General features: G+C 39.7%; 1 protein-coding gene across 4 annotated transcripts in view; it reads left to right on the plus strand.

Annotated features, from left to right (window-relative positions):
- Nucleotides 1-25,917, plus strand: part of phka1a (phosphorylase kinase, alpha 1a (muscle)) — an 89,537-nt gene that overhangs the window by 39,736 nt on the left and 23,884 nt on the right. For 2 of the 4 annotated variants that reach the window (XM_080187696.1, XM_080187697.1), the window contains exons 17-25: nucleotides 1,692-1,770; nucleotides 3,551-3,630; nucleotides 7,898-8,074; nucleotides 13,224-13,309; nucleotides 21,720-21,859; nucleotides 21,980-22,136; nucleotides 22,924-23,003; nucleotides 23,090-23,168; nucleotides 24,350-24,479. In XM_080187696.1, the coding sequence (XP_080043822.1) occupies nucleotides 1,692-1,770; nucleotides 3,551-3,630; nucleotides 7,898-8,074; nucleotides 13,224-13,309; nucleotides 21,720-21,859; nucleotides 21,980-22,136; nucleotides 22,924-23,003; nucleotides 23,090-23,168; nucleotides 24,350-24,479 (1,008 nt within the window). Of the gene's footprint in view, nucleotides 1-1,691; nucleotides 1,771-3,550; nucleotides 3,715-7,897; nucleotides 8,075-13,223; nucleotides 13,310-21,719; nucleotides 21,860-21,979; nucleotides 22,137-22,923; nucleotides 23,004-23,089; nucleotides 23,169-24,349; nucleotides 24,480-25,917 lie in introns of all 4 variants that reach the window. The other 2 variants (XM_080187699.1, XM_080187698.1) reach the window with 2 other exon arrangements.

Genomic DNA, 25,917 nt, shown 5'->3' on the forward strand with positions numbered 1-25,917 from the left:
AGACTTCAGTTAGGTCAATTTGTAAAGTACAGAGTTGTTTGTAATACAAAGTTAACAGCAGTTAAGTTTTCTAAATTGTGAAATTCTGGGCTTGATGTTATCATTGCGTCATGTCCGTTTTCAGGCATAAAAACTGGGTAAAGTTGGGCATGAGGCCATTAGCATGATCCTCACCCATGTCCACGCAGATGCCCACTTTACCAAGGCCTGAAAATAGCCGCAATTTGAACTGGGTGCAATGGCGATTTAAATGAATTTGCATCCGTTTGAGAGGCCTGGTAATTCTCGGTGGTGGTGCTGGGGAAGGGGGGACCGCTGCCACTCTGTAGGCGACCAGTGGGCGGAGGGGCCGGTCAGGATTGGTCTGGGTACCAGGGTGGGTGGGCAAATAAGGGAGAGAAGTCCTGTTGTGAGGATGGGGCAGTGTCTGTGGGGGGCCATTGCTCTTGCCTTTTGCTCCCGGGCCAGTTTTACTGCTTTTTGAGGCCCTTGAGCGATGTGACAGGGGTGCGTTTTTCAAATTTTTTTGTTTCACTGCGCATGTGCAGTTCGAAGCTTCGATTGGAGCTGCAGCAATTTGGGCACGATAAGCCCTGTTCACAGTGCAATTGAGACTTGTGAATTTTTTTTCAGGCTAAGTGCCTGTGGGGACACCTGAGAGCAGGTTTCCAAGTCGGATCTGAATTGTGCTCAGATCCAGCACTTAGAATCAATATGGTAAAATCGGGCCCTCTATTTACTTAAGGTTCTACTTCGGGCTGTGAAAGAGATACATTCAACTAATTTCATTATTCATTAATGGATAGAAACACTGGGCAGTGTTTAATGTTCCGCAGAGACAGATGTTCTTGTTATCGAGCTGCAAGGTGGAAGGTGGTGATGCCATCACTTCCCTGACCCTCCAGGTTAAGTTCTGGACAGAAGGAGGTGAGGATGGTCTCCCTACTCAGAAACCAATTGACCTCATATGGTCACTTAAAGGCCTGTTTCCGACTGGGTTTGATTATCTTTCTAGATTCTGCATTGAGAAAATTTAAAGGCGTTGATGGCAATGATTGAGAAGGAAACCTGAAACATTCAAATGTGCATGTCCTAACATATACCAGGCATCACATACAAAACATAAACATCGATGGACAATATTTTCCTAAGTTAACAGCTGTTGGGTTGAATTTGTAAAATGCTGCCTGTAGCTTGTAGAGAGTCGAACAACAGGCAGATCTTGAGCTTCCAGGCCGGATGAGATAATGAGAGAGAGAGAATCCATTCTGGGTCATGTCTCTTCTGTTTCTGTCATTGGCCTGGAGAAAAGCAGTTTCTTAAGGCACCAGAAACGTTAGTTGGCTCATAACATGATCTCCTCTCACCAACTAACCAATTATCCAAACACGGACATTGAGATGATTCTGGGTCCATGGATTAAACATGATTAGTTCATGGCTGGAAAAGCTCTCCTGTCCACCTAGTGTTCGTTGTTCAAAGTACATCTGATGGCTTTTTCCTCATCCAGTTGTTTGGTCTTCATATTTCCAGACCTTTACGTTCAGTAACAATTGTGTAATAACCAATTTATTTTGAGCAATGCAGTTCTACTAGTTGAAAAATGAGATGGAATTTTGTTTTTGACAAAATTGAATGTAAAGTATAACTCTGATCCCATATATATGACTTTGTTGAATTTAACTTTGCAGTTGACTATGGAACCAATATTCATCCAAATATTTTATCAACATTAAAAAAACTTCAAGATGGATATTTTGGAGGAGCCAGGTACGCAATAAGACATCAATGTGTAGCTGAATCATTGCACATTCTCCAGCAGAAGCCATTGAATAATTGAGGAAGAGAGATATGACTAATCATTTATATACAATTACTAGAAAAAAATGTATTTGGTAATGGCTTGTCTTGATTGAGATCTGCCAATTTGACAGCGATTGAGAAGGAAAATGGAAACCTTCAAATGTGCACATCCTAACATATATCACACGTTGCATATAAAACATAGACATTGATAACATATGGGCTTTTTAATAATCATCCTTGTTCTGTAATGAGTGAGATCTTAAACAACAATTTACTGCAAACACTCCTGTGGTATAAAACAACTTTCTGTTGATTGTAATTTTTTTCTTCCAACTTTTCCCCCTCTTTGATTTGATTCTTGTTCAGATTCAGTTCCATGGACACTGATTTCCTTGCATACCTTAGCTAAGTGGGATTTGTACACTCGAGTTGACTTATGAGTGTTGACTGACCTTTCTACTATAATACAAGGGCTTCATAGCTGAGCTAGCTGCTGTCCTTTGATCTTGTTTGTGTCCATATTTTCTCCAGTGGCTACTAGAAATTTGGATTTTGGTTGATCTTTCTCTCTCTTAGTAGAGGATATTGAGCAATTATGCCCAATTCTTTGACAGATCAGCTAACTGGAAATTGAACTTCTTACCAACTGAGTTACTGGGGAAGTCTAGTTTCAATTTATAAAAGTGGTAAAATGTTCCCTCTTGATGTTGGACATATTTGATATTAATAATGGTATAGATGACACAATCCAATTTATAACTTGGTTGGCAAATTATACATTGCTGTAGATGGCAGATGAAGGTTGTGATTTAATTGATTGCATTCTCGGTCTTGTATTTCCTTTTTTGTCAAAGAACTGCAATTTTCTTTGGATCAGGAGATCAGTATCCCCCACTATTCAACTATTTTTGGCATTACACTTAATGTTTGGTATTTTTAATTTTTGTTAAATTTCCTATTAAAGAGCAGCCACAAAGCTGGATTTTTTTTACTCATTCGTGGGACATGGGCATCACTGGCTGGCCAGCATGTATTGCCCATTCCTAGTTGCCCTTGAGAAGGACGTGGTGAGCTGCCTTCTTGCATCGCTGCAGTCCATGTTCTGTGGATTGACCCACAATGTTGTAAAATCCCTCTAATTTGCTCTATCTTAAATGTTGAACTGCGAAGGTAGGAATTCTTTAGTGTTTAACGTAAATATTATTTCCTTTTCCATTGGCAAGACAGACAACAAGATCAGTCAGTCCAATCCATTCATCTTAACATTTCGGTTATTGCTCAGGAATTAGCAGATAATTTTCACCATCTACCAAAACCATAAACCAGGCTGAAACACTCTTTCCCCCTCATGATTTTAGGACCCTGTTGCAGATTACGAATCTGATTTGGCATTTAGTTCTCGAGGGGTGATTGTGCATTGATCGGGTGCTCCATTTGTTGATCTGCTGATCTGTACACCAAGCAAATGTTCTGCTACCTTCAATTTCCATATAGTTCAAAAGGAGGGCATTTGGCCTGCCGAGTTTGCACCGACACCCCAAAAGAGCAAATTGACCCTGGTGTGGCTGAAAGCACATAACGCAAATTTGTATTGTGCATGAATTTCCAACCACCACCTTTCATGGCATAGTTCAGAAAATTACTCCTATAAAATTTCCCCGAGCCCCATGATTAAGTGTACTTGTTGTAGGTCCTCTTGCTCAACTTGAATTAAGATTGCGGAAAACTACTTTTTTATTTGCAGAGTTCAGACAGGCAATTTGTCATCATTACTGGTAACTTCGTGCTGCACACATCTCAGTTTTATGGATTTAGGACCTGATGGTAAGACACTTGCTGAATGGCTTGCATCGCACACTACAGTAGAAACAATGGAGCATCTGCATGAATTTCAGCTTTTAGATCTCGGTAAGGATGAGGGTCTACACAATTGCCATTTATTTAACAATACAGATTTGAGCACAAACTGACATTGGTTTCTCAATAATTAGATGTTTGTAAGCGTTTTGTAATTAAGCTATTTTCAGTCAACCACAGTATTGTGACTGAGTGTGCTGCTGGATAATCCAATAAATTTTAGCCATGCTTTTAAAGTAAGAGCATTCGATTTCAAATACGTACAATTTTTACTTAAATTATAGAGTACTTCTATATTTGAAACTAATGTAAATGTAATGTCTTAAAGGAAGCATTAATTACTGTTTGACTGTAGGGTTGTTGCTTGTTTAGAGTATTGTTCCATTTAGTTGAACTATGCTCTTGATGTTTGCAATATTTTCATTTTGAAGGAAGATATGGAAGGGGGAATGAAAGGAAACTGCCTTTCCGTATTTCAGAGTGATATTATGATACAAAGGAAGGCGTTTGGACACTTTTTTGCATTGCACTGAAACATTATATTCTAGGAAAATATCAGTTTTGGCTGAATTGTGCCCACTTGCTACATTGTGCAGCTTTTCCCAAAATAATACTTAGACACTCTGTTTTTGCTTGCTTTTCAAATTTTATCTGTATTTCTTCAGCATCCAGTGACTCCAGCTGATACAGAACTTGAGAGCTGCTGAAACTCCTCTAATAATTTGCTCATTTAGCCATTCTCCATATGGAAATCAAGATTGTGACTATTTTCAGACAGATCTATCAGTGGAGCAGTGCAGCCTAGACTACCTAATGATCACACACAAACTTTCCATCTCTTCAGCCTATTGATGACAGTTGTACAGTCCTTGCTACTACCATGTCATTACAACACTGATTCTGTTTTCATGCAATTTTTATGCACGTTTAGCAAGGTTTTCTGTTTTCTGAACAGTGATCAGAAACAGGAAACATGGCCATTTTCCTTCCTAGCCCAGTTGCATCTAACTTCAGGTCAAACTTGAGATATTCCTGACCTGTCTGATTAAAATGGTTTGTATTTAACTGAAATTTAATTGTAGGAGAGAAGTGATTTAGTTAGCAATAGCACAAAGATGATAAGCTTCAAACATTTAACTGGTATTCAACTTTCTAGTGATATTTATGTATTAAACAAAAGTTTTGGAGAAAGCAGTTCTAAACTCCCAAAATGAGTAGATTTTATTTTAGTTGGAGGTTAAAGTATTAGAAATGTGAAACAAGAAACCAATTTACCTGCAGTTTCCCAACTCTGCTTTTAATTGAGGCAGAATGAAGGAGGGGAGTTGTGGTTGGACTAGGGGTGTGGTTGTGGTTGGAGTGGTAGGAGGTGGTGACCAAACGATTCACAGTTTGTAGAAACTGTCTTATGAAGGCAAAGTGCCTCCAGTTTTACAGGGTTTCTATTTCTAACCCTATAGCCCCTGCAAAACAAGGCAAGAAAGGCTGGATCTCTCAGGTAGGTACATTTGCAGCACTGCTTATGGGCAAGGAAGAGCAGGAGTGTTTTTTCCAGGCCTAATAAGCTTACCTGTAAGCCTCCTCCACCTTAATTCAGCACCACCTCTCCCCACCAACCCTGTCACGTCATTACTGATTTCTCCTATTCTAATCTTCTCACCACAACTCTCTTCTTATATGCATTCCCAATCCCTATTTCATCTCTTTCCCCCACTTCTCCATTTTCCCCCTTACCTCTCCAATAATATTCAAACAGCTAGTGATCAACCGTGATCCTTCAAACCACATGTTATGTTGCCCCCCACCACTTGCCTACATTCCAGAAAAGGAATCTTTATCCTAAAAAAAACACATGGTATAGTTAAAATTTGTTGTTGAAGAATGGGCAGAATATGAAAAGTACGATGGAAATTATTTTGAACTGAATGTCAGTCATTCCATTTTATATTGTGAAATGAACCACTCATTATCTCACTTACTATTGGGCCAGTTGGAATCAAGATTTATTTTGTGGTCTGTGAAAATCCTCATCATCATTACATTAAGGTGATTCTGGATTCTATTGGTGATTGGCATTCGCATTTCTGATTTTGCTTTATCGCCTATTACGTTATTCCAAATTTTTGGCTATGCTTTTAAAAAAGGGCATATGAAATGGAGAAAATCATTTTGCTTTCTGTTATATTAGAAGTTAAGTGCATGGATATATTGAGTCATTTAAGCTTGTCTTGCTCTTGGCTATTTACGCTATTAAGTTGTCCATTTTTAATAACATGAAAGTGATAAAGTTATAAATAACATACTACATCAATTTCATTTGCTGTGTTCCATTTTGATGGAATTTCTGTAGTTCAAGATGTTTCTGGCTTATTGAGAAACTGAAGAGCATGTCAAGCTGTCACTGTCTTGCAGTGTGAATTTTGCAGCTGCCTTCTGTCCTTTGCTGCCCCTCATTCTCTAGCACAAATGAATCAGGATACACTTAATTTCTGTTAAGATATGAATTTGATGTTGATATTTCCAACTGGATCTGCTGGTTTTAAAGGTTAACTTGTCAGCTATTTTGATGCTTTCAGTACTCTGAGCAGATTAACTTCTAGCTATCAGTATCAGAATTTGAGAATGCCAAGCTTGAAGCCTTTGTGATTTCCCCCTCTTGTCGTCCTTATCTAATACTTCATCTTTTGTAAATTCTACTATACGTGAACTTAAAAATTTTTGTATCTGTTTTTATCCGTGCATTGACTGGGGCAGAGGAGAGGTAGGTGGTGACACATTAGTTTGTCACATTTAATACCAGACAGCAACCTAGTGTTCAAAACATGTGTTGTGTTTTGTTTTGTTTTATTGTTTCCAGTATAGTACTCTCCTCAATTCTCCTGAAGGCATTGACTCATGCAATTCAATTCCCTAAGTATTAATATTTAGCTGGCCCTCACTTCAGTGGACGTTAGTCATTTGTCATCATTGGCAGATTAAGGGAAGCATCACAAATCCAAATCTGTACAGCCCTCACCTGACATCAATGCATTCCCACTTTCTAGAATGTGTTACTGCACAATTAATAAGCATGGGATCCCCTGCCTGCCATAGGAGCAGAGACATATTGTCATTCCTGTATTGCTGTCTAGCTTGAGATAAGTTTGTTTAATAGATCAGCATTTTTATTTAACTTTTTGCATTATAAGAAAATTTAATTATGATCAGAAAATTATTTTGTCTAATGAGCATTATTAGATTTGGAAACAAAGCCTATTGCTACATATGAGACATTCTAGGTAAACTTATTCAATTGACAGGCATTTACACAAGGCCACCTGCAACTGTATCAGTGTTACTAAGGAACGTGGACCTTTTGAACAGTGAATTCAGAGTTGGACCTCAGATGCACCTCACCAGTACTCATGTGATGATTAAATCTGGAGCTCCTGATCCTGTTTAAACTGAAGAAAGTCTTTGCCATCTTCCACAGCATGCAAGTTCATCTGGTTTGCATGAAACCATCGTAGAGATGTGCAGCTGTATACAGAATACAGTAAAACACCTTTAAGTCTACTCGAACTTAGATCCAAATCAATTTTATGCATTGACATAGGACCTCAGTAAACATTTGGGGTGCGATTTTCCAGCTGTGCTCGCCCCAAGACTGGAAAATGCTGCACAAGGTCAATAGACCTTTGCATGTTCCTGTCCTGCCAGCTACAGTTCCCATGGTGGGCAGGATGGGAAAATTCCACCCTTGGTTGAGAACAAGAGGCTAAATGGATGTAGACTGAGATGAAGCACTCATAGAAATAGTTGCTTCTGTGCTATAGGGCAGGAAGGCATTGTCATTGTTGCTACAACCTGTTGAAAAGGATATATAGTCTGTTTCTTTACCCGATTGTCTTTGGAAAGCAGGAAATCTTTATGTAAGTGATTTTCTTAGGTTAAATGGGTGAGATTAGAGTCCATTCTGAACAGTACATAATCTGTGCAAAGTGTAAATTGACAAACAGGTCTTATTCTTGTTTTTTTTCATTGGCTGATTCAACTTGGTAATACAACCGAAAATATAGCCAATGTGTTGACTGCAATGTGAACTTTTCATGGCTGCTGCAGAATGCTCATTTTATGTGCATGCATTTGCAAAGCTCAAAGCCTCTTTCTCACTGCCTGTATGGAAGTGCTTGTGTCTTGCTTGACATCGATCAGGATTTGTACCCATTAAGTACGAGTGTCTTCGTTGCCACAGTGGAAAGCCGGGATGAGTTAACCGTGTACTTAAACCAACTGCTGGAGAGCAAGCCGTCACAAACTGAATTGCTGCCGACTACACAGAAAAAGGGTCTGCAACGTTTCCGTGCTATTGCACATGCTACCCGGGACCTCCTGTCTCTGGCAAACAAAGCAAAAGGACTTGACGTTCAAAGTTAGTTTGATATCATTGATTTTTTTTTTCTGGAAAATTTGCTATGATTTTGAGCACTTTTAAGAGGTAATCCAACTTTAAATCTTTGGACAGATGAGTAGCATGCCCATTTGATGAGTCAAGTGATTGTTTCTTCCACAAACAAGGAGAAAGGATCCCATTTGTTTCCTCTCTTTAAAATAAAGACCTCTTTAAAAAATAATTATAACTTGTAACAACGTATTTTTGATGCTGTACGAATGATGATTTTCTCATTTTTACAATTGAGAAATTATTTTGTTGCCATCAATTAAGAAACTGATGAGGGGGAATTTTAAAATTGTGTGTTAATTCAATTGAAATTGCATATTTTGCAGAAGTACCCAGGACTATTGATGATCTGTATTAATGCTAAGACAACTCCATTGATTGGATTCCTGGTTCCTTTCTTCCTCTCCACCTTCTTTCCTTGGCTCATTTGCTGTTTGAACAAGAAAGAGATAATATGCTTTAAAGAAGTACTGATGTTTATTACTGTAGCTCACAACTTTACCCTTTACTTTTATTGTCAGTTTTAAAGCAATCCTTATCACTTTTTAAAAATAGAGGTTATGAGCTGTGTCTTGCAATTTTTATGAATAATATTTTTCATCTAACTATTTTTCAACTTTTTTTAGAAGTCTTCTGTCTGCCCTTGTCTGATTCATCTAACCCATCAATCTTGCAAAGGAATCCTCACCCTCTGCTACCTTTGCCTGCTTTTCTCTCTCTTGGCAAGGAAAATGAAAAAAAGTCAAAGCCAAAACATTCATACTAAATTCAATGAATTAATAGTGCAGATGAATATGAATATGTTTGATTTAATAACAGTTATGGAGTCATGGTTGCAATGATCAAAGTTGGGAATGAAATATTCCAGGATATAATGAATATATTATGGATATAATGAAATATTCTCTTTCAGAAGAGATAAGCAAAATGAGAAAAGGAGGAGAAGTAGCACGGGTAACAAAAGATGGGAGAAACAAAGTGAAGAGAAAAGATTTTAACTCACAAACAAAGTGGAATGTGTGGTGCTGTGAAACAGCAAAGAGCAGAAATGTTGGTGGTAGTCGTTTCGGGCTCCCTAACAATTGTAGCCTAGGGTAGAGTGTACATCAGGATATTAGAAGCGCACATATTTGGGGTAATGCAATTATCACAGGGAATTTAAATTCGTATTTAGACAAGGCATATTAAATTAGCAGTAAAAATTGTGGCAAAGTTGTTCATGGAATATATGCAAGATATCATTCAGAATCAGCATATTGAGTAATGAAGTAGGGAGCAGGTTATCTTGAATCTAATATTGTGCATTGAGACCCCTTTGATTGGGGTTCTGTCGTGATCCTTTTTAACTTTGCTGGCCTGGTTTCTGCCCCTTTTGGCTTGTGGCTTCTCCTGAACCGCTTCAGCCCTCATGGCTTTCAGTATTTGGGCTGATGGCAGTTTTTCTTAATATGACGTACTCAATCTTGTGCCCCATGTTCCCAGTGAAACTTATTGCTTAGCTTGTGAGGATGTAACTAATAAGACAGATAATGAAAAATCGGTGGACATGGTATATTTGAATTTCAGAAATTATTCAATGTGCTGTCATGCTTCCAAGGCCTTGCCCACCCAGTGTAAAATTGCTGTGTGGCTGGAGCAGGCAGAAACTTGGACAGAATTCTATACCTTCAATTTCACATTTTTCCCATCCCTGCCTAAGTACAAGCCAGAGGTGGTGCATCAAATTCTGGCCATATAAATTTATTAGGGGCTGGCAGGTTAGAAACTGATCATTTTTCCCATGGTTGGGGAATCTAGAACATGGGATTACACATTCAGAGTAAAGGTTTAGAACTGAGGTGAGGAAAAGGTTTTGTAAATCTGTACCTCGGAAAGTTGTGTATCCTCAGCCATTGAATATATTCAAAACATGTTGATAGATTTTTGGGTGATAAGGAAATTGAGGGAAATGGGGAAGATGGAGTTGAAGTAGAAGATCAGTTGTCTTGCTGAATAATGGAGTCAAAGGCCTATTCCAGCTACCATGTTCTTTGTCTTGCTCTCACTCACTCTGACTTGTTCTCAATCTCTTTCTATTCAAGTCTGTTTTGATCTCTCTCTCTCTCTCTCTCTCTCTCTCTCTTCCCCCCCGCCCCCATCTGTCTGTGTCCCTCGTGCTGCCCCCCCACACTGCTTCTGGCTCTTCACTCTGATTATCCTGCAGCTAAACTTATAACAATCAAATTTTTAAAAGTTAAGATACATAAATGTAAGTTGCTCAGTGAATGCCTCATCTCTTTGCCGCAGCACTTACTCAAGGCTACGTAAGTACCTGAGACTTTACTTCCAATCCAATCAGAGACCAGGAAGCCTGTCTCTCGTAAGTAAATGTAACAATAGCTGTGACCAGGGAAGCAACTAGAAAGGTGTGTGAATATATTCACCTACCCTCACTGGAGATGTGTCTCAGTTGAATAATTCACACCTTCTTCATGTTCCAATCAAAACTATTTTCTGGCTGGTTTTCATAGGATGAAGGGCAGTTATTTAGCCCCTTGCATCTTTTCTGCTTTTCAGTGGGTTGACCTGTGTCCTAATGATGTCCACAGACCTTAGGTCCATTTCTCTTGATGCATTTGGCTAGCAAAAGTTTATTGATTTCAGATTTCAAATTACCATTTGAGCTAGCACTACTTTTTATGGATGAGAGTGTTTCACACATCTATCACTCTTTGCAAATTGAACCTTTCTACTGAATGGTCTGATGCTGATTTTAAGGTTCAAGTTAGATTAGTCGCCAGGACTGGATGGGATGTACCCCAGGCTACTGTGGGAGGTCAGGGAGGAGATTGCTGAGCCTTTGGCGGTGATCTTTGCATCATCAGTGGAGATGGGAGAGGTTCCGGAGGATTGCTGATGTTGTTCCTTTATTCAAGAAAGGGAGTAGAGATAGCCCTGGAAATTATAGACCAGTGAGTCTAACCTCAGTGGTTGGTAAGTTGATGGAGAAGATCCTGAGAGGCAGGATTTATAAACATTTGGAGAGGTATAATATGATTATGAATAGTCAGCATGGCTTACAAGCCTGATGGAATTTTTTGAAGATGTGACTAAACACATTGATGAAGGAAGAGCACTGTAGTATATATGGATTTCAGCAAGACATTTGATAAGGTATCTCATGCAAGGTTTATTGAGAAAGTGAGGGGGCATGGGATCCAAGGGGACATTGCTTTGTGGATCCAGAACTGGCTTGCCCACAGAAGGCAAAGAGTGGTAAAGGTGGGTCACATTCTGCACGGAGGTCGATCACCAGTGGAGTGCCCCGGGGATCTGTTCTAGGACCCTTATTCTGTATGATTTTTATAAATGACCTAGATGAGGAAGTGGAGAGATGGGTTGGTAAGTTTGCTGATGACACAAAGGTTGGAGGTATTGTGGATAGTGTGGAGGGATGTCAGAAGTTGCAGCGAGACATTGATAGGATGCAAGACTGGGCAGAGAAGTGGCAGATGGACTTCAACCCAGAAAGGTGTGAAGTGGTTCATTTTGGCAGGTCAAATAGGATGGCAGAGTATAATATTAATGGTAGGACTCTTGGCAGCCTGGAAGATCAGAAGGATCTTGGGGTCCAAGTTCATAGGACGCTCAAAGCAGCTGCGCAGGTTGAAGCTGTGGTTAAGAAGGTGTACGGTGTACCGGCCTTCATCAGTCGAGGAATTGAGTTTAGGAGTCGAGAGATAATGTTGCAGCTATGTAGGACCCTGGTCAGACCTCACTTGGAGTACTGTGCTCAGTTCTGGTTGCTTCATTACAGGAAGGATGTGGAAGCCATAGAAAGGGTGCAGAGGAGATTTACAAGGATGTTGCCTGGATTGGGGAGCATGCCTTATGAGGATAGGTTGAGGGAGCTTGGCCTTTTCTCCTTGGAGAGACGAAGGATGAGGGGTGACCTGATATTTATAAGATGTTGAAAGGTATTGATTGAGTGGATAGTCAGAGGCTTTTTCCCAGGGCTGAAATGGTTGCCACAAGAGGACACAGGTTTAAGGTGCTGGGAAGTAGGTACAGAGGAGATGTCAGGGGTAAGTTTTTCACTGAGAATGGTGGGTGCGTGGAATGGGCTGCCAGCAACGGTGGTGGAGATGGATTCGAGAGGGTCTTTAAGAGACTTTTAGATAAGTACATGGAATTTAGTAAGATAGAGGGTTATAGGTAAGCCTAGTAATCTCTAAGTTCAGCACAACTTTGTGGGCTGAAGAGCCTGTATTGTGCTGTAGTTTTTCAATGTTTCTATGTTATCCCCTTGCCCTGTATTTCACTGTCAGTTGAAAATGCTTCCTTCTATTTACACAAACAATTTTCTCAAAATCCTAAATTAAGTTGTCCCTTAGCTTTCTATATTTAGGAAAAGCACGTCTATGTAATCTTTCCATGGAGTCCTGGTAACATTCTGGAGAATTCACATTCGTTCCTTCCAAGACTAATATATACTTGCTAAGTTGAGTTGCTCAGACTATATACAACTCTAGATGTATCTAGCCAAGGCTTTTTGACAGTAGAAGAACCTCCTCACATATATTTTCTAGACATTTATTACAACTAATATCCATTTACCTTTTAAGTATCTTATTGTACCTACTATCAATACTAAATGTATCAGGTCCAATTTGAAGTCCGAGTGTTACACACCTTCACTTAAATGGCTTATTTCTGATTTTCTGCTGTAAATCAGTGGATTATTTCAGTTAACGTTGAGTTGAGCAGGACATCTAGTGTATTACTGTTATTTTTGTTGGACTTTTGGACATGATTCAAAGGGTTCCAGTTGAAGAGTTGCAAATGCAAGAAATGTACAAGAAGGTGTGAAGTAAACATGCAGGGCTCTGGGGAAAGAACAGAGGAGTGGAATAATTGGACAGCTCTTTCAGAGAACTGACACAGGTGACGATGGGCAAATGATCTCCTATGTTGTAAGATTCTATATAAGCATATTCAGTGTAGTCTGGACAATAATGGTATGTTGCGTGTTAAAGCTGAAATCTAGGGCAATGGGTTCTTAATGACTAAATACTTGTTCTAACTAGTTCAAGTAATATTTTAAACGTAAAATAATTAATTTATTTATTTTCTATTGTAGATCTTTCTCTTTATCTACCCAGCAGCTTGTTAACTATCCCTCGTTCAGCAGTAGATCATTCAGACCTACCAAAAGTCGACCAAGAGGTAATAACTTTTTATTTTTACTTTTCATTTAATTGTTACATAGGCCAGGATTTTAAGGCCCTGCCATGATGGTTCCCCTAGCAGATGCGACAAGCCATTTAAATTGTGGTTGACTTTGCTAAGACAGCAATAGAACACTAGGTGGCTAGCGTCCCTGCTTCTGAACCAAAAGCTCCGGGTTCGAGTCCCACCAAAGGACTTGATGGCCAAGGAAGATGTGTTCATAATGTGGCCAATAGATTGGCTATCAACCTGCAAAATCATTCCAACACATGCAGGTGGCGATAGTGGGAGAGAATCCTGGTCAATTATGTTTGATACGGAACGGTTTGCCTCAAGCTATAAGCCTCTGGCAACAGGGTAGCAACCTGTTCCAAGAGAAGCTAGCCATGTAAACAGATTAAAGTTTGCCTTTTGCACCTTGAGGCATGAGCAAAGAAGCAACAGCGAACAAACATTGCTGTTTATCGGGGATGAAATTGTGAGAGGTTATAATGAGGCCCAACATGCTGATCAGCTGCAGAGCAAACCGGAAATGTTAGAATGTTGGATTAAAAAGTTGGAGATGTTGCTTAATGTAGAGGAATACAAAGTTGAATAAACCAGAGAAGGAAAATAATGCAAGTACAACATAAATGGGAACAACCTCTAAGAAATGTCACCAGACGGATCTGGGCATTTTACTAGAAAACACCTGCAAAACATCACAACATTGTGCAGCAGTAGTGATTACAAACAGGATGTATTCAGGAACAGAGTAAAAATCTCTATGGTAATTCGTTTGTACAAAGCATTGCTTCAACCCATCCTGTTCATGATGTACATTTCTGAATATTGTAGCACATAGAAGACATCCATGAGGGGAGTACAGAAAGTGGAGTTATGTCGATAAATGGAGTACTATACAGAACAGTATGAATATTGTGTATCTTCATATCAGAGGGTAACAATAAATAAACTAGATTCATGAGTAATATTTTGATATTATTTTAAGCTTTAAGGCAAGGGTAAATGGATTCAAGCTTAGTTGTTACAATAAAATATAATGAGGGCAATTCTCCCAGCCCGCTGCGCAGTTCTAGCAGGACTGAAGACTCCAGGCCTATTAATGTCTCCACATCCCCTCGCCAGAAGTGTTTCACTCTAGCGGGGTTTACAACAGCTCCCCACTAGCTGGCTTTGGCAGCTTAGCAAAACCAACCTTGCCCTCTGGCCCCCTGGCCCAACTGCCCATTGGACAGTGCTAAGGGGTTGGAGCTTTTACATTAACGTGTAATGGAACTTGACCTTGCAATATTTTCCACTGTCATCACTAAATGCACCTAACGTGAATGGGAGCAGTACCCATGATCCTGCTAACACTCTGTAGGGATTGCTCAGGAAAGGAGGGATGCTAGCTGGCTGGCTGGGTGCGGGGGGGGGAGGAGGGCAGTGGCCAGCTTACTTGAGGGATTGGGACTGCGAGGAGTGGGGGTGGGGTTGCTGGAGTTCAAGGTGCAGCTGGAAGAGTGTTTCGGGGCTGGCCCGGAAATGGTCGGGAGCCAATGATTGGGTCACGGGGAGGGTGGCACGAGAGCATGTGAGGATTGTAGGGCTGGCCAGCAATTGGGAGGCCATCAGTGCAGGGCCACTGTGCGTGCACTGATCTTGGCACTGACAGATTGGTGCATGTGCCGTGGCCCACGGATTGCGCTATTTCAACCTCCTCAGTGGGAATAGGCCCTGCCCTGAAATTTAATAATATTCACTCTGGTGGCTTCTGCATTGCACTGAGTGTGGGAGATTCTTCTCTAAATACCCACGGGAAAAAAACAGAGTGAATTACTCTAGTTTTTGTGCGAATTGGCAACTTAAATTTTTTTGGGAGAATTCTGCCCATTATACTGGATTTTGTGATTAACAGTGAAACAACAGCACTTGTCATTAACCTCGAAGAAACTGACCACAATGATACTTTGGTCTGTGACATAGATTTCTCTTTCCCGAAAGCAGTTTAAATTAGCATCAAGGTAAGGGAATCCCCATGAGTCCAGCAGCAGTGATGTCAATTACATTGAAGTGTTCTCACAGACAGCAAACCTGGAAGTTAAAGGCACTTGTTATCATCACCTTTTTAATTTACTTTTTTTCAGGTAGTGAAATAAAATATGATTGGATCAAGATTGAAGCCAAACTTTGATTTGACTTATTTTTGTCACATGTAGTGGAATACAGTGAAAAATGTTGTTTCTTGCGTGCTACAAAGACAAAGCGTCCCGGTCATAGTGTACGTAGGGGAGAAGGAAAAGAGAGGCTGTAGAATATAGTGTTGAAGTTACAACTAGGTTGTAGAGAATGATTAGCTTAATATATGGCAGGTCCATTCAAAAGTCTGAAGACAGCAGGGAAGAAGCTGTTCTTCAGTTGGTTAGTACATGATCTCAAACTTTTATATCTTTTTCCCAATGAAGATGGTGGAACAGAGTACATCCAGGGTGTGTGGTGTCCTTGATTGTGCTGGCTGCTTTTCTGAGGTAGCAGGAAGTATTGACAGAGTCAATGGTTGGGAGACTCATTTGCATGATGGATTGGACTACGTTCACAGCCCTTTGTAATTTCTTGCGGTCTTGGTCAGAGCAGGAGCCATACCAAGTTGTGATACATCCAGAAAGGCTGCTCTCAGTGTTGCATCTGTAGAAGTTTTGGTTTGATTTATTATTGTCACATGTTTTAGCATGCAGTGAAAAGTATTTTCTTGCGCACTGTATACAGCATACCATTCGTAGAGAAGGAAACAAGAGTGCAGAATGTAGTGTTACCGTTATAGCTATGGTGTAGAGAGAGATCAACTTAATGCAGAGTAGATCTATTCAAAAGTCTGATGGCAACAGGGAAGAAGCTGTTCTTGAATTGGTTGGTATGTGACCTCAGACTTTTTATCTTTTTCCCGATAGAAGAAGGTGGAAGAGAGAATGTCCAGGATGCGTGGGCTCCTTGATTATGCTGGCTGCTTTGCCGAGGCTGTAAGAAGTGTAGACAGAGTCAATGGATGGGAAGCTGGTTTGCATGATGGATTGGGCTACATTCACAACCTTTTGTAGTTTCTTGTGGTCTTGGGCAGAGCAGGAACCATACCAAGCTGTGATACAAGCAGAGAGAATGCTTTCTATGACATTTATCAACTACATTGATGAGAGTCATAGTTGACATTCAAATTTCCTTGGTCTTCTGAGAAAGCAGAGGTATTGAGGCTTTCTTAAGTATAGTGTCAGCATGGGGGTACCAGGACAGGTTGTTCTGGACACCAAAAGACTTGAAGCTCTTGACCATTTTGATTTTGGCCCTGTTGATGTAGACAGGGGCATGTCCTTTCTGAAGTCAATGACTATCTTCTTCATTTTACTGACATTGATTATTGTCATTGCACCATTCCACCATTTTGAAACACTTAAAAAAAAGTTTGAAAATGAGAATATTTTTAAATAATGGAGAAATTTGATATTTTACAAGAATAAAATTGGCTTTTCAAGTTCAGTGAGGATGCTTAGCAGGAATTATAAACATACTACATAATTTAAAAACCTACGGGCCAGTGAGGGTGTTTAGCTGTAATTATAACACATGTTCTATCATTTAAATCCTTGCGATGCCTCATCCATTAAGGTGTAATTTTTTTCCAGGGGTTTTGTAGTGAGATTAATATCATAAAAGTATAGATTTTTGTCAGTTTATTGATTGCTTAGGGATTGCACTTTGGAGGGAGTTCACCTCTGGACGATTTCAACAGCAAACCCTCTGGCGAAACACAATTGCTGATAACAACTTTTAAATTCCTAAAGTTGCTGTTAGTTTCAGTAAAGTCAGCAAATGCTGACTTTTACCTTCATTACTAACTTCACATTGTTGCTCACAAATAAGGAGAAAAATTAAATGTAATCTGATGTTCATGACCTAGAAAACTTGTGTAATTTATAAGACTATTACAAGAATGATGTAGACCAAGAACGCAATTTATATTAATGGGGTTTTTTAATCGATGTACACACCTGTCCGTTTTAAACGTGGGTGTTTTAAGTGGTGGAACTGTACTTTCATTATCAAAAGCATGACAAAAATGACCCAAGCAATTAAAGGCTAATGAGACCAGTAACAGATCAAATAACAATCAATTCTAACAGACCATCCTGTTGGAAGAGTACTTGCACTCGGTGTTCCCACTGACCTAAGTTTAGATAATTAAATCCTGTGCAAACAAAATACAAGATAAATAATTAAGTTGATAAATTTGTCTTGCAGTTATGGAATTGAGGTGGTGCATATCTTTATGAAATGAGGACGAGACCCATAACTCCGAACTGAGGAAGACTGTTGCATGGTTGTTGTAAAGATTGTGGGATAATTGCTGTAATGGGGATAGGAGAGCTGATTTAGGGTGAAATGCACTGGCAGATAGGAGCAATGGTGGTGGCTATCTCTGGTTGTCTTCTTCCTTCTACTCTTGCTGCTTCTCCTGTACTTATTGAATTTCAGGTGTTTATAAATTCCTGTACCCCAGAATTACTAAAATGAAAACACCTACAAGAAGCTACATCTATAGACAAGGACAGGAGACCTGGTCAAGCAGTGCAACATCTGCCAGGAAAAGCAGAAGGTTGCACAAACAGCCTCATTGACCTTTTGGAATGGCTGGCAAGTCCCTGAGTGCAAATATATGCAGACTTTGCAGGACCATTTATGGGTTCTATGTTCTTAATTCTGATTTGGAATTCTAATTCAAATGGATCCATGTGCACCAGATGGCCCCTATTACTTCTTGCAACACCACGGAAAGAGTCAGCAATCTTTCTACACACATGGTTATACCTGACATCCTCGTAATGGACAACAGGACTTTGTTTACCAAAAGGGAATTCCAAACTTCGTGAACATAAATTGAATGAGGCATATCCGCATGGCACAACATTCCCTGTTTTCAAATAGCCTGGCTGTGAGCAGTCCAGGTATTAAAAAAACAAGCTTGCGTGTTTCATACTCAATTACAGGACAGCACTGTACATGACAATGGGAATAACCCTGGCAGAGCTATTGATGGGCCGATGCCTTCAGACCAGGCTTAGCCTCGCTTTCCTGAACCTTGGCTGCAAAATTAAAGAAAAACAAGGAGCCCAAAAATGTGGCCATGATGGACACAAATATGACAGGACCTTCAAACCAGAAAACACGGGATTTTGGAGACAGCTCCCCACGGGATCCCAGGAGTTGGCTTGTCAAAAGTAGGACCAATGTCATACATGGTAAAGACTATAAAAGAACATGCCGATCACCTCCACCATTGGGAACTCTCCACAGGGGCAACTGCTGCACTGGAGACACTACCGTTAGCACCTTTATATGCTGGTATGCAGATAGAAACTCCACCCAAGAGAGGTATACGAGGATTCAGCCTAAGCGGAAGAGTTGCATTCGGAGATCATCACCGGGGACGATCCCCTATATTGACCCTTCGACACAAGAAGAGATGTTCTTCCACAAGGAAGAGACATTTGCCCACTAGGTATACGCCTCCCCGATCAGACCATGTGAACAACAGAAATGAGATCACGGACTAAATGATAAAAATGGCCCATCACCATAGGAGTGAGGGGGAACCCTTGAACTCTTTGGGGAGAGGAGTGATAACCCCCATGAGTTCCATGAAGAATTGCTAATTGATCTCCCTGCGGGGGCATTGAATACAAGTCCCTTTGGTAACAGGCAGTGGCCTGCCCAGGTGTAACTCATCACCTGACTGTAAGTAAACACCAGGAAGGGTCTGCAGAATTGTTGTCCCAGTTGGAAATTGTGTATGTCTGCCACAAAATAGTGGCTTTACTTTGTGTTTAAAAGTAAATACCATTCCTTTCCAGTTGGGCTTCCTGAGTCATAATACTTGTGTGATGTTAGTGTGTCTTTAAGAAGTTAAAAAAGAATGCACTCTGCAGCAAAGCCTCAGGTGATGCCATTGTGGGAAGAAAAGGAAAATGTGTACAAATCAGGTGACAAGGTTTTTTTTAGTTTTAGTTCTGGGCTGCTGTATTAGAAGCATAGCTGAAAGAAGTCTCCCTCTCCTGTTTTGATTTTGAAAATTTTACCAGTTGACTGAAAGCACAGCTTATTGCTATCCTGCAGTAAAGAATTGGTGTTTTGGAGAGCTGATATCACTACAAACTGCTCTGAGTTTTCAGGATAATTTGAAATCAGCATTCAACCCAGGGAACTGGATGCCAGTATCATGTGAGCTTTAGCTTGTGCAGTGATAAATCTGTGAAAGGGTTTTTAGGGTTTTGGTTTTAATTGGAACACATTAGAGATATTCATTAGGAGTTATACATTATAGTGATTGGTTTGTTTATTGCTTGTAATTGATGAGTGTTCTTGCTAATTTTCTTACGATACACGTTAACTATATTCGTAATTAAACTTGCTTTGATAAAAGCTCCTGAGTGGGTCTTTGGAATTACACCTGAAGTGAAACATCTCATGGTTATCCAAGGCAAATTCAAAATGCAAAACTTATAGTTCAGGCGGGCATCACAAAACACTTTAGACTTTCTGACCTGAACCATAACATTTGGCAGTTGCAATTGTAGGTGGTGGGGAAGAATTTCACGAGGGCATTCCAGAGGTAGGGGAAAAGTCAGAAGCAGAGGGTCTCTGTCCAGTACCTCATGGCTACACAGAGGATATCTTTTTCTGTATATGTATTATCACTTCATCCTTCCTACCATCTGCTTCACCCTGACAGGAAAGTCATGCCAATTTCCACACTCACATCCTAGTGGATGTAATTGATAGAATATGCTCTTGATTTGCCCAAACTTCATGAGGCTCCTTCCTGCTTTACACATGGTTCATGAACTTGTAGGGTAAAATCATGAATAGTGAGAAATGGTGAATTCCAGGCAAGTAAGTTACTAGTTTTCAAATTAAAGGCAAAATACTGTGGATGCTAGAATGTGAAACAAAAGCAGAAAATGGTGGGAAATCTCAATAGATGTGACAGCATCTATGGAGAGAGAATAGAGCCAATGTTTCAAGTCAGGATGACCCTTCAGACCACATTCATGTTTTCTTTGTTGCACTTTGCAAAAACTGGGAAATAACCAGAAAAATGCAATAAAGAAAATTTGAATATGCTCTGCTGAACAGTCATCCAAACTTAAAGTATTGGCTCTTTTCTCTCTCCACAAATTCTGTCAGACCTGCTGAGGTTTTCCGGCATTTTCTGTTTTTGTTTCATTTTAATTATCTACATATATTTAGCCCCTGTGATTTTTTTTTCTTGTATCTGAAATGACTTGTTTTTTTCTCAGTGGATGCTGACTGACCTGTTGAGTATGTGTCTCCAGTTTTTGGTCCATGGAGAGATGAAATGTGACCAAGCATCATTTGGTCTGATTGCAAAGCAGTTGCCTTGCTAGAAATGTGCAAATTTGTAGACATTGAAGACAGAGTTGAGCTTAGCTCTGAATGATTTAGTAGCCGTTGACACTGATTGTCCAGACTAAAACAAATATGGTCACAAGTGAGGTACTGAAAGATTTCCAGAACCTATGAAATAGCAGAAGACTGAAAACTGAATTTTCACAGAGAATTTTACATCTGAAGCTGTACCACCACAACAAACTGTAGAAATTTATAGCTATCAGTATCTAGCTTGTGCTGCATCTGACCCGAGATGCGCAGTAAGATGGTGTAAAAGAAGTTTTACTTGCATTGTGGTGCCTTCCTCTTGCATTTAATCTGTTATTGTTAGACTTGTGGTCAATGTCACTCTATTCTCCCTGATTCAAAGAACAATCGGTCTAAGTGTTCATTAAATATAAAGAGAGAAATTACTTTAGCCTTTACCTCACCTAAAATGGACTCTAGATAAAGAACATTTTCCCCCAAAGCTCTGTTTCCTCCATGAGTTCAAAAAATTATTTCAGTAGAATAAAGAATTCAGATTATACATTAAGATGAACTGAAAGTAATTTTGCTCAAACCATCTATTAAAGCCTGCGCTGAGTGACTGTATAGTTACTTTTCGAATAAGGTCCTAGTTGCACATATGCTTTCTTTTTATAACAGCTGGCATTAATTTATATTAAGTACGTGGATGGCACAATGCCACATGGGGAGGCTGAATACATTACCCATTCCTTTTTGCCTTTGATACCTCACAGTGAAATAAAAATCAGCCACGTAGTGACAAACAAAACAGATAGGGGTGCCGGTTCTCTTCGAACGGTATTTAAGAACTATTTGCATTTTTCTATGGTAAGCCATAATTTATAAGATTAACATTCATGCATTTTGACTGTACCTATGCTAATGGAAAGCTCAGCTGATGTTTTGTGACTTAAAAGTTCAGAAATATAATTTTGGACTTGTTCTTATCCTGTATCAGATTCCAACACACACTGCAAGAAAAGATTTGCCTCACACTGACTCTGATGAAATAGATTGCAAAGCCTTGATTGAACAGTTGAAGATGTGCTCAACCTTGCAAGAACAGTTTGAGCTAATCCACGTAATCTATATGGTGAAGTAAGATTTTTCTACATTTCAGTAGGTACATAGCTCAATATTATTGAGGTAATGATTGATATGTGGTTTGATTTTGTATTTTTCTGCTCCTCTTTCCAAACCTCCTCGTTCTATGTGTAGGGGTATAGATTGGGATACAGATATGTCTGAAAGTCCTCGCACTACCATTCGTCACCTCCTCATAGAGCTGTACACAAAAGTTGGGATTGCTCAGCAATGGGGACTAATTCGTTATATTTCTGGTATGCTCCGGAAAAAGATTGAAGAACTTGATGAGGTAGTTAATCTAATACTTCAACATTAAACTGCACAGTGCTTAACATGATGGTTCCATGTATCTTAATTTTAACATTTTTCCCAATCTGAAATCTGCTGGTGTCCTTGGCATTGGCATATTTTATTAACCTTATTGTTAGTGTGCTGAGTGTTTTGTATTTATTTTGTTTTGGAATGTCTGTGTACATTAACTAAAAGTGATAGAATTGGAGTACAGCCACTTGATGTACAATTCTGAGAATTTGTGAAGCTCCAATTTCATTACAACATGGAATTGAGCCTTTATGATTATTTAGGTAATGTTTTCAGCTGTTTCCAGTTGTGCTATATCTTACCACCTCTCCCTTTGAAAGTAATGATTGATTCTAGGCAGCAGTCTTCATTTATTAGCAATGCTTTGACATGTTGATACATGATGAAATGTCTCATGTATCAACCCGGACAATGAATATTAGCTAGTTATTTGATTGTGTACAGTATCGCATCTGAGCCTTATCCAAAGTGGATAAGGATAACAAATCACTGAATAATCAGGCATGGTATACTATGGTTGAGTTCCTGAACATATGAGAGTCCCACTGCTATCCCGGCTGAGATCAATTTAATACTGATCAGCGATTTATATGATCATGTCGTTTGTTATAAAGGATGAATAATGCAATATTTCACTGAACTGTTGAAACATTGTCTTCGTCAGTAACCGAAATATCTGCTTCTAACTGGTTACTGTGTTTTCTTAGTGTATAAAGTTACGTCCTAAAACTGCATTATGATGGTGTCTCTCACAGGCCTGCACAACACTCTTGTCAAATCAAAAGCATCTGACTGTTGGCCTTCCTCCTGAACCTCGCGAGAGAACAATTTCAGCGTGAGTACTTGACTGAAGATTGGTCGTCAGGTCACATTAGGTTGAAACAGTAATGACATTAATTTATGATTTTCCTTTCTCATTAGACCCTTGCCACTTAATGAACTTACAAAACTGATTGAAGAAGCTAGTGAACGGAATGAGAGTCTAGTCATCCTCACGCAGGTTGGTTCATAAAATCCTGTTAACAAGTTCAATTTAAAATGCTGTGCATATTTTAAGCTTTAATAGCCATTTAATGCTTCTCCACTGACAATTATCAGTGGATTATATCAGTCATTGTTTAGTTTGACAATATGTCCTGTTAACTGACACCAAAACATAATTCAAAAAGTTCAGATTGAATAGTACGCGAAGATGATACTATACAAATATGAAGATTGTTCTGCTGCTTAATGTTGACACCATCGGTGCATTTATTGCTAATGATGCCTCATCGGATACACTGGTGTTTGGAATCACTGATTAATTTTAAGCCTGTCTTGACATTGCAGATCTCATCAAATGGGGCCAGCTTGGAGTATTACCTTACAAGGGAGGGAAATTAGAAATGCCTCATTTGTGTTAGGGCAGGAAATTTGAGATGGGGGAGGGTGAGATTAACAATTTTCTAATTTTCTCATGTAATTAGTGGGTTATTGGGAGTTACTTTGTATAGATAGTACTAAGACCATGGAATCTTCAATATGTACACGATTAGCCAGAACTGGCAGACAGGACCTCTAGAGGGTAATATACATTTTATAATGCACAGTTTTTTTTTACTTCCTTGGTCCATTTGTGTGATTGTTGCCTCAATTTAAAAATTTTACAAATTGCTGTTCTATAGTGCAAAAAAAATGTTACTTTTTGGGTTGTATTCCATTACATAAAGTATTCACGTAGTAAGATGAGAGAAGTTTGGATTGCTCTCCTTTGAGCAGAAAAGGTTAAAGAGAGATTTAATATTAGTATTCAAAATCATGAAAGGTTTTGATAATATAAATAAGAATAAACTTTCCAATAACAACAGGACACAGATGCAAAATAATTTAGGCAGAAGATTCAAAGGTGACATGAGAATTTTTAAAAGATCTCAGTGAATTATATTGATCTGGAAGATATTGTTGGAATAGATGGCCACATTTTCAGAAGGGAATTAGATAATACTTGAAAGATAGAAGACTTCAGGATCATGAGGGAATGCAGAGGTGAGGGACTAATTGAATTGCTCTTTCAAAGATTCAGCACGAACATACTGGTTTGAGTGGCCTCCTATTCTGTAAGATTCTATGGATTCAGAATTTATTGTGTACATTGTATCAGTTGTTTCATTTTACATTTATGATCCTTTCTGTTTTTGGCAGGAAATTGTGGTTTACCTAGCAATGTACATAAAAACAGAACCCAGTTTGTTTGCTGAAATGTTCCGACTGCGCATTGGACTAATTATTCAGGTTATGGCAACTGAGTTGGCCAATTCTCTCATGTGTACAGGTAATGCATTTCAAAACCATCATCAAACTCTCTCTGTAAGGACGGCAAAACAAAATTATCTGAAAATATACACATTCAAATCCTGAATTGCTGTGTTCAGAACCAGTCTGAATAAAAATAACAGTGGAACAGAGTCTGGGATAAATTTGTGGATGTTTCATCAACTGTGGACAGCCTTCCTAATAGTCTAATTAAATAATGTTGTCTCATTGCTATATCAGGAAGGTTTGTGTGTTTATTTTTAAGCTCGCTCTCTTTATAGGAGTGGATGTATTTCTACAAATATTCCTCCTTCCTCCAAAATCAGATTGGACTAAGTCTTGAAAGGCACCTTCCTGTAGTATCACATTCTATATTTAAGGAAATGTTGTTCCTAGTATACACATTCTTGTTTCTGTATGGAATCCTGTCAATAATGGAGGACAATTGTCTTTTTTTTTATCTTCCCAGTCCACTTGTTGACAGCATAACTACCCTCGCACTGAGAACAGCTCGAAGCTGATTATCATTTGCAGAGGTTGCTCTGCATCTTGTTAGCCAACCCCAGACTTGATTGCCCAGGGTCGCTAAAGTTTCTGCCTCCACTGGTGGAGATCTACACCAGCGGGGATCATGCATGGTCCCCACCAATGGGGACCAGGTGTGATTGCCTCGCTGGTGGGACCAGAGGCCATTGAGGTCCTCCAAGAGATTGGGGGCAGGAGGTTGTCCCCTAGGCAGTGCCAACCTGGCACACTGGGCAGTGCCAAGAGGGCAGGGCCTAATGGGGACAGAGCCAGTCCAGGAGGCCAGGGAGGGAATGGGGGAATTCTATATGGGGTGGGGGTGCTGATGGGACTAGTGGTGGTGAGTTGGGGAACAGTAGGGGGGGGGGGGAGGGTGGTCGGAGATTGGAGGATGCCATCGGGTGGGGCTGATTGGGGTGGCACTTGTCAACTGATGTCGCAGTGTAATGGTGCATGTATGCTGGCCCCCTCTGCAGTCCGATGCTAGCCTCTTGGCTGGGGTTAGGCCCCGCTATTACTCCCAGTCCCCAAATGGCGTAGTTCCCCGACAGACCCTGTGATGCTCAGAATGCCGTAAATTCATTCAACTAAGCTAGCCCAAAAAATGGGTTGGAATATTCGCATATTCCTGCCGTTCCCATTGCTTTTCTAATCTTTCTGACAAGGCTGACAGGTTCACATTTCCCACATGTACCCATTCTGCTAAATTATTGCTTACTCACTTAATTGAACTAAATTCTGAACTAAAGAACTCTTTATGCCCTAATCACTATTTACTTTCCTACCTATGTTTGTGTCATCATCAAATTTAGCAACCATACATCTGGCCTCTTCATTCAAATCATTTATATATATTATAAATGTTGAGAACCTAGCACTTACCCCTGTGGAACTCTTATTGCCAAACCAAAATAATCTAGTTATCTCTACTC

This window comes from Carcharhinus amblyrhynchos, chromosome 4 (genome assembly GCF_965287045.1).
Source record: "Carcharhinus amblyrhynchos chromosome 4, sCarAmb.v2.hapA, whole genome shotgun sequence".
Lineage (NCBI taxonomy): Eukaryota > Metazoa > Chordata > Chondrichthyes > Carcharhiniformes > Carcharhinidae > Carcharhinus > Carcharhinus amblyrhynchos.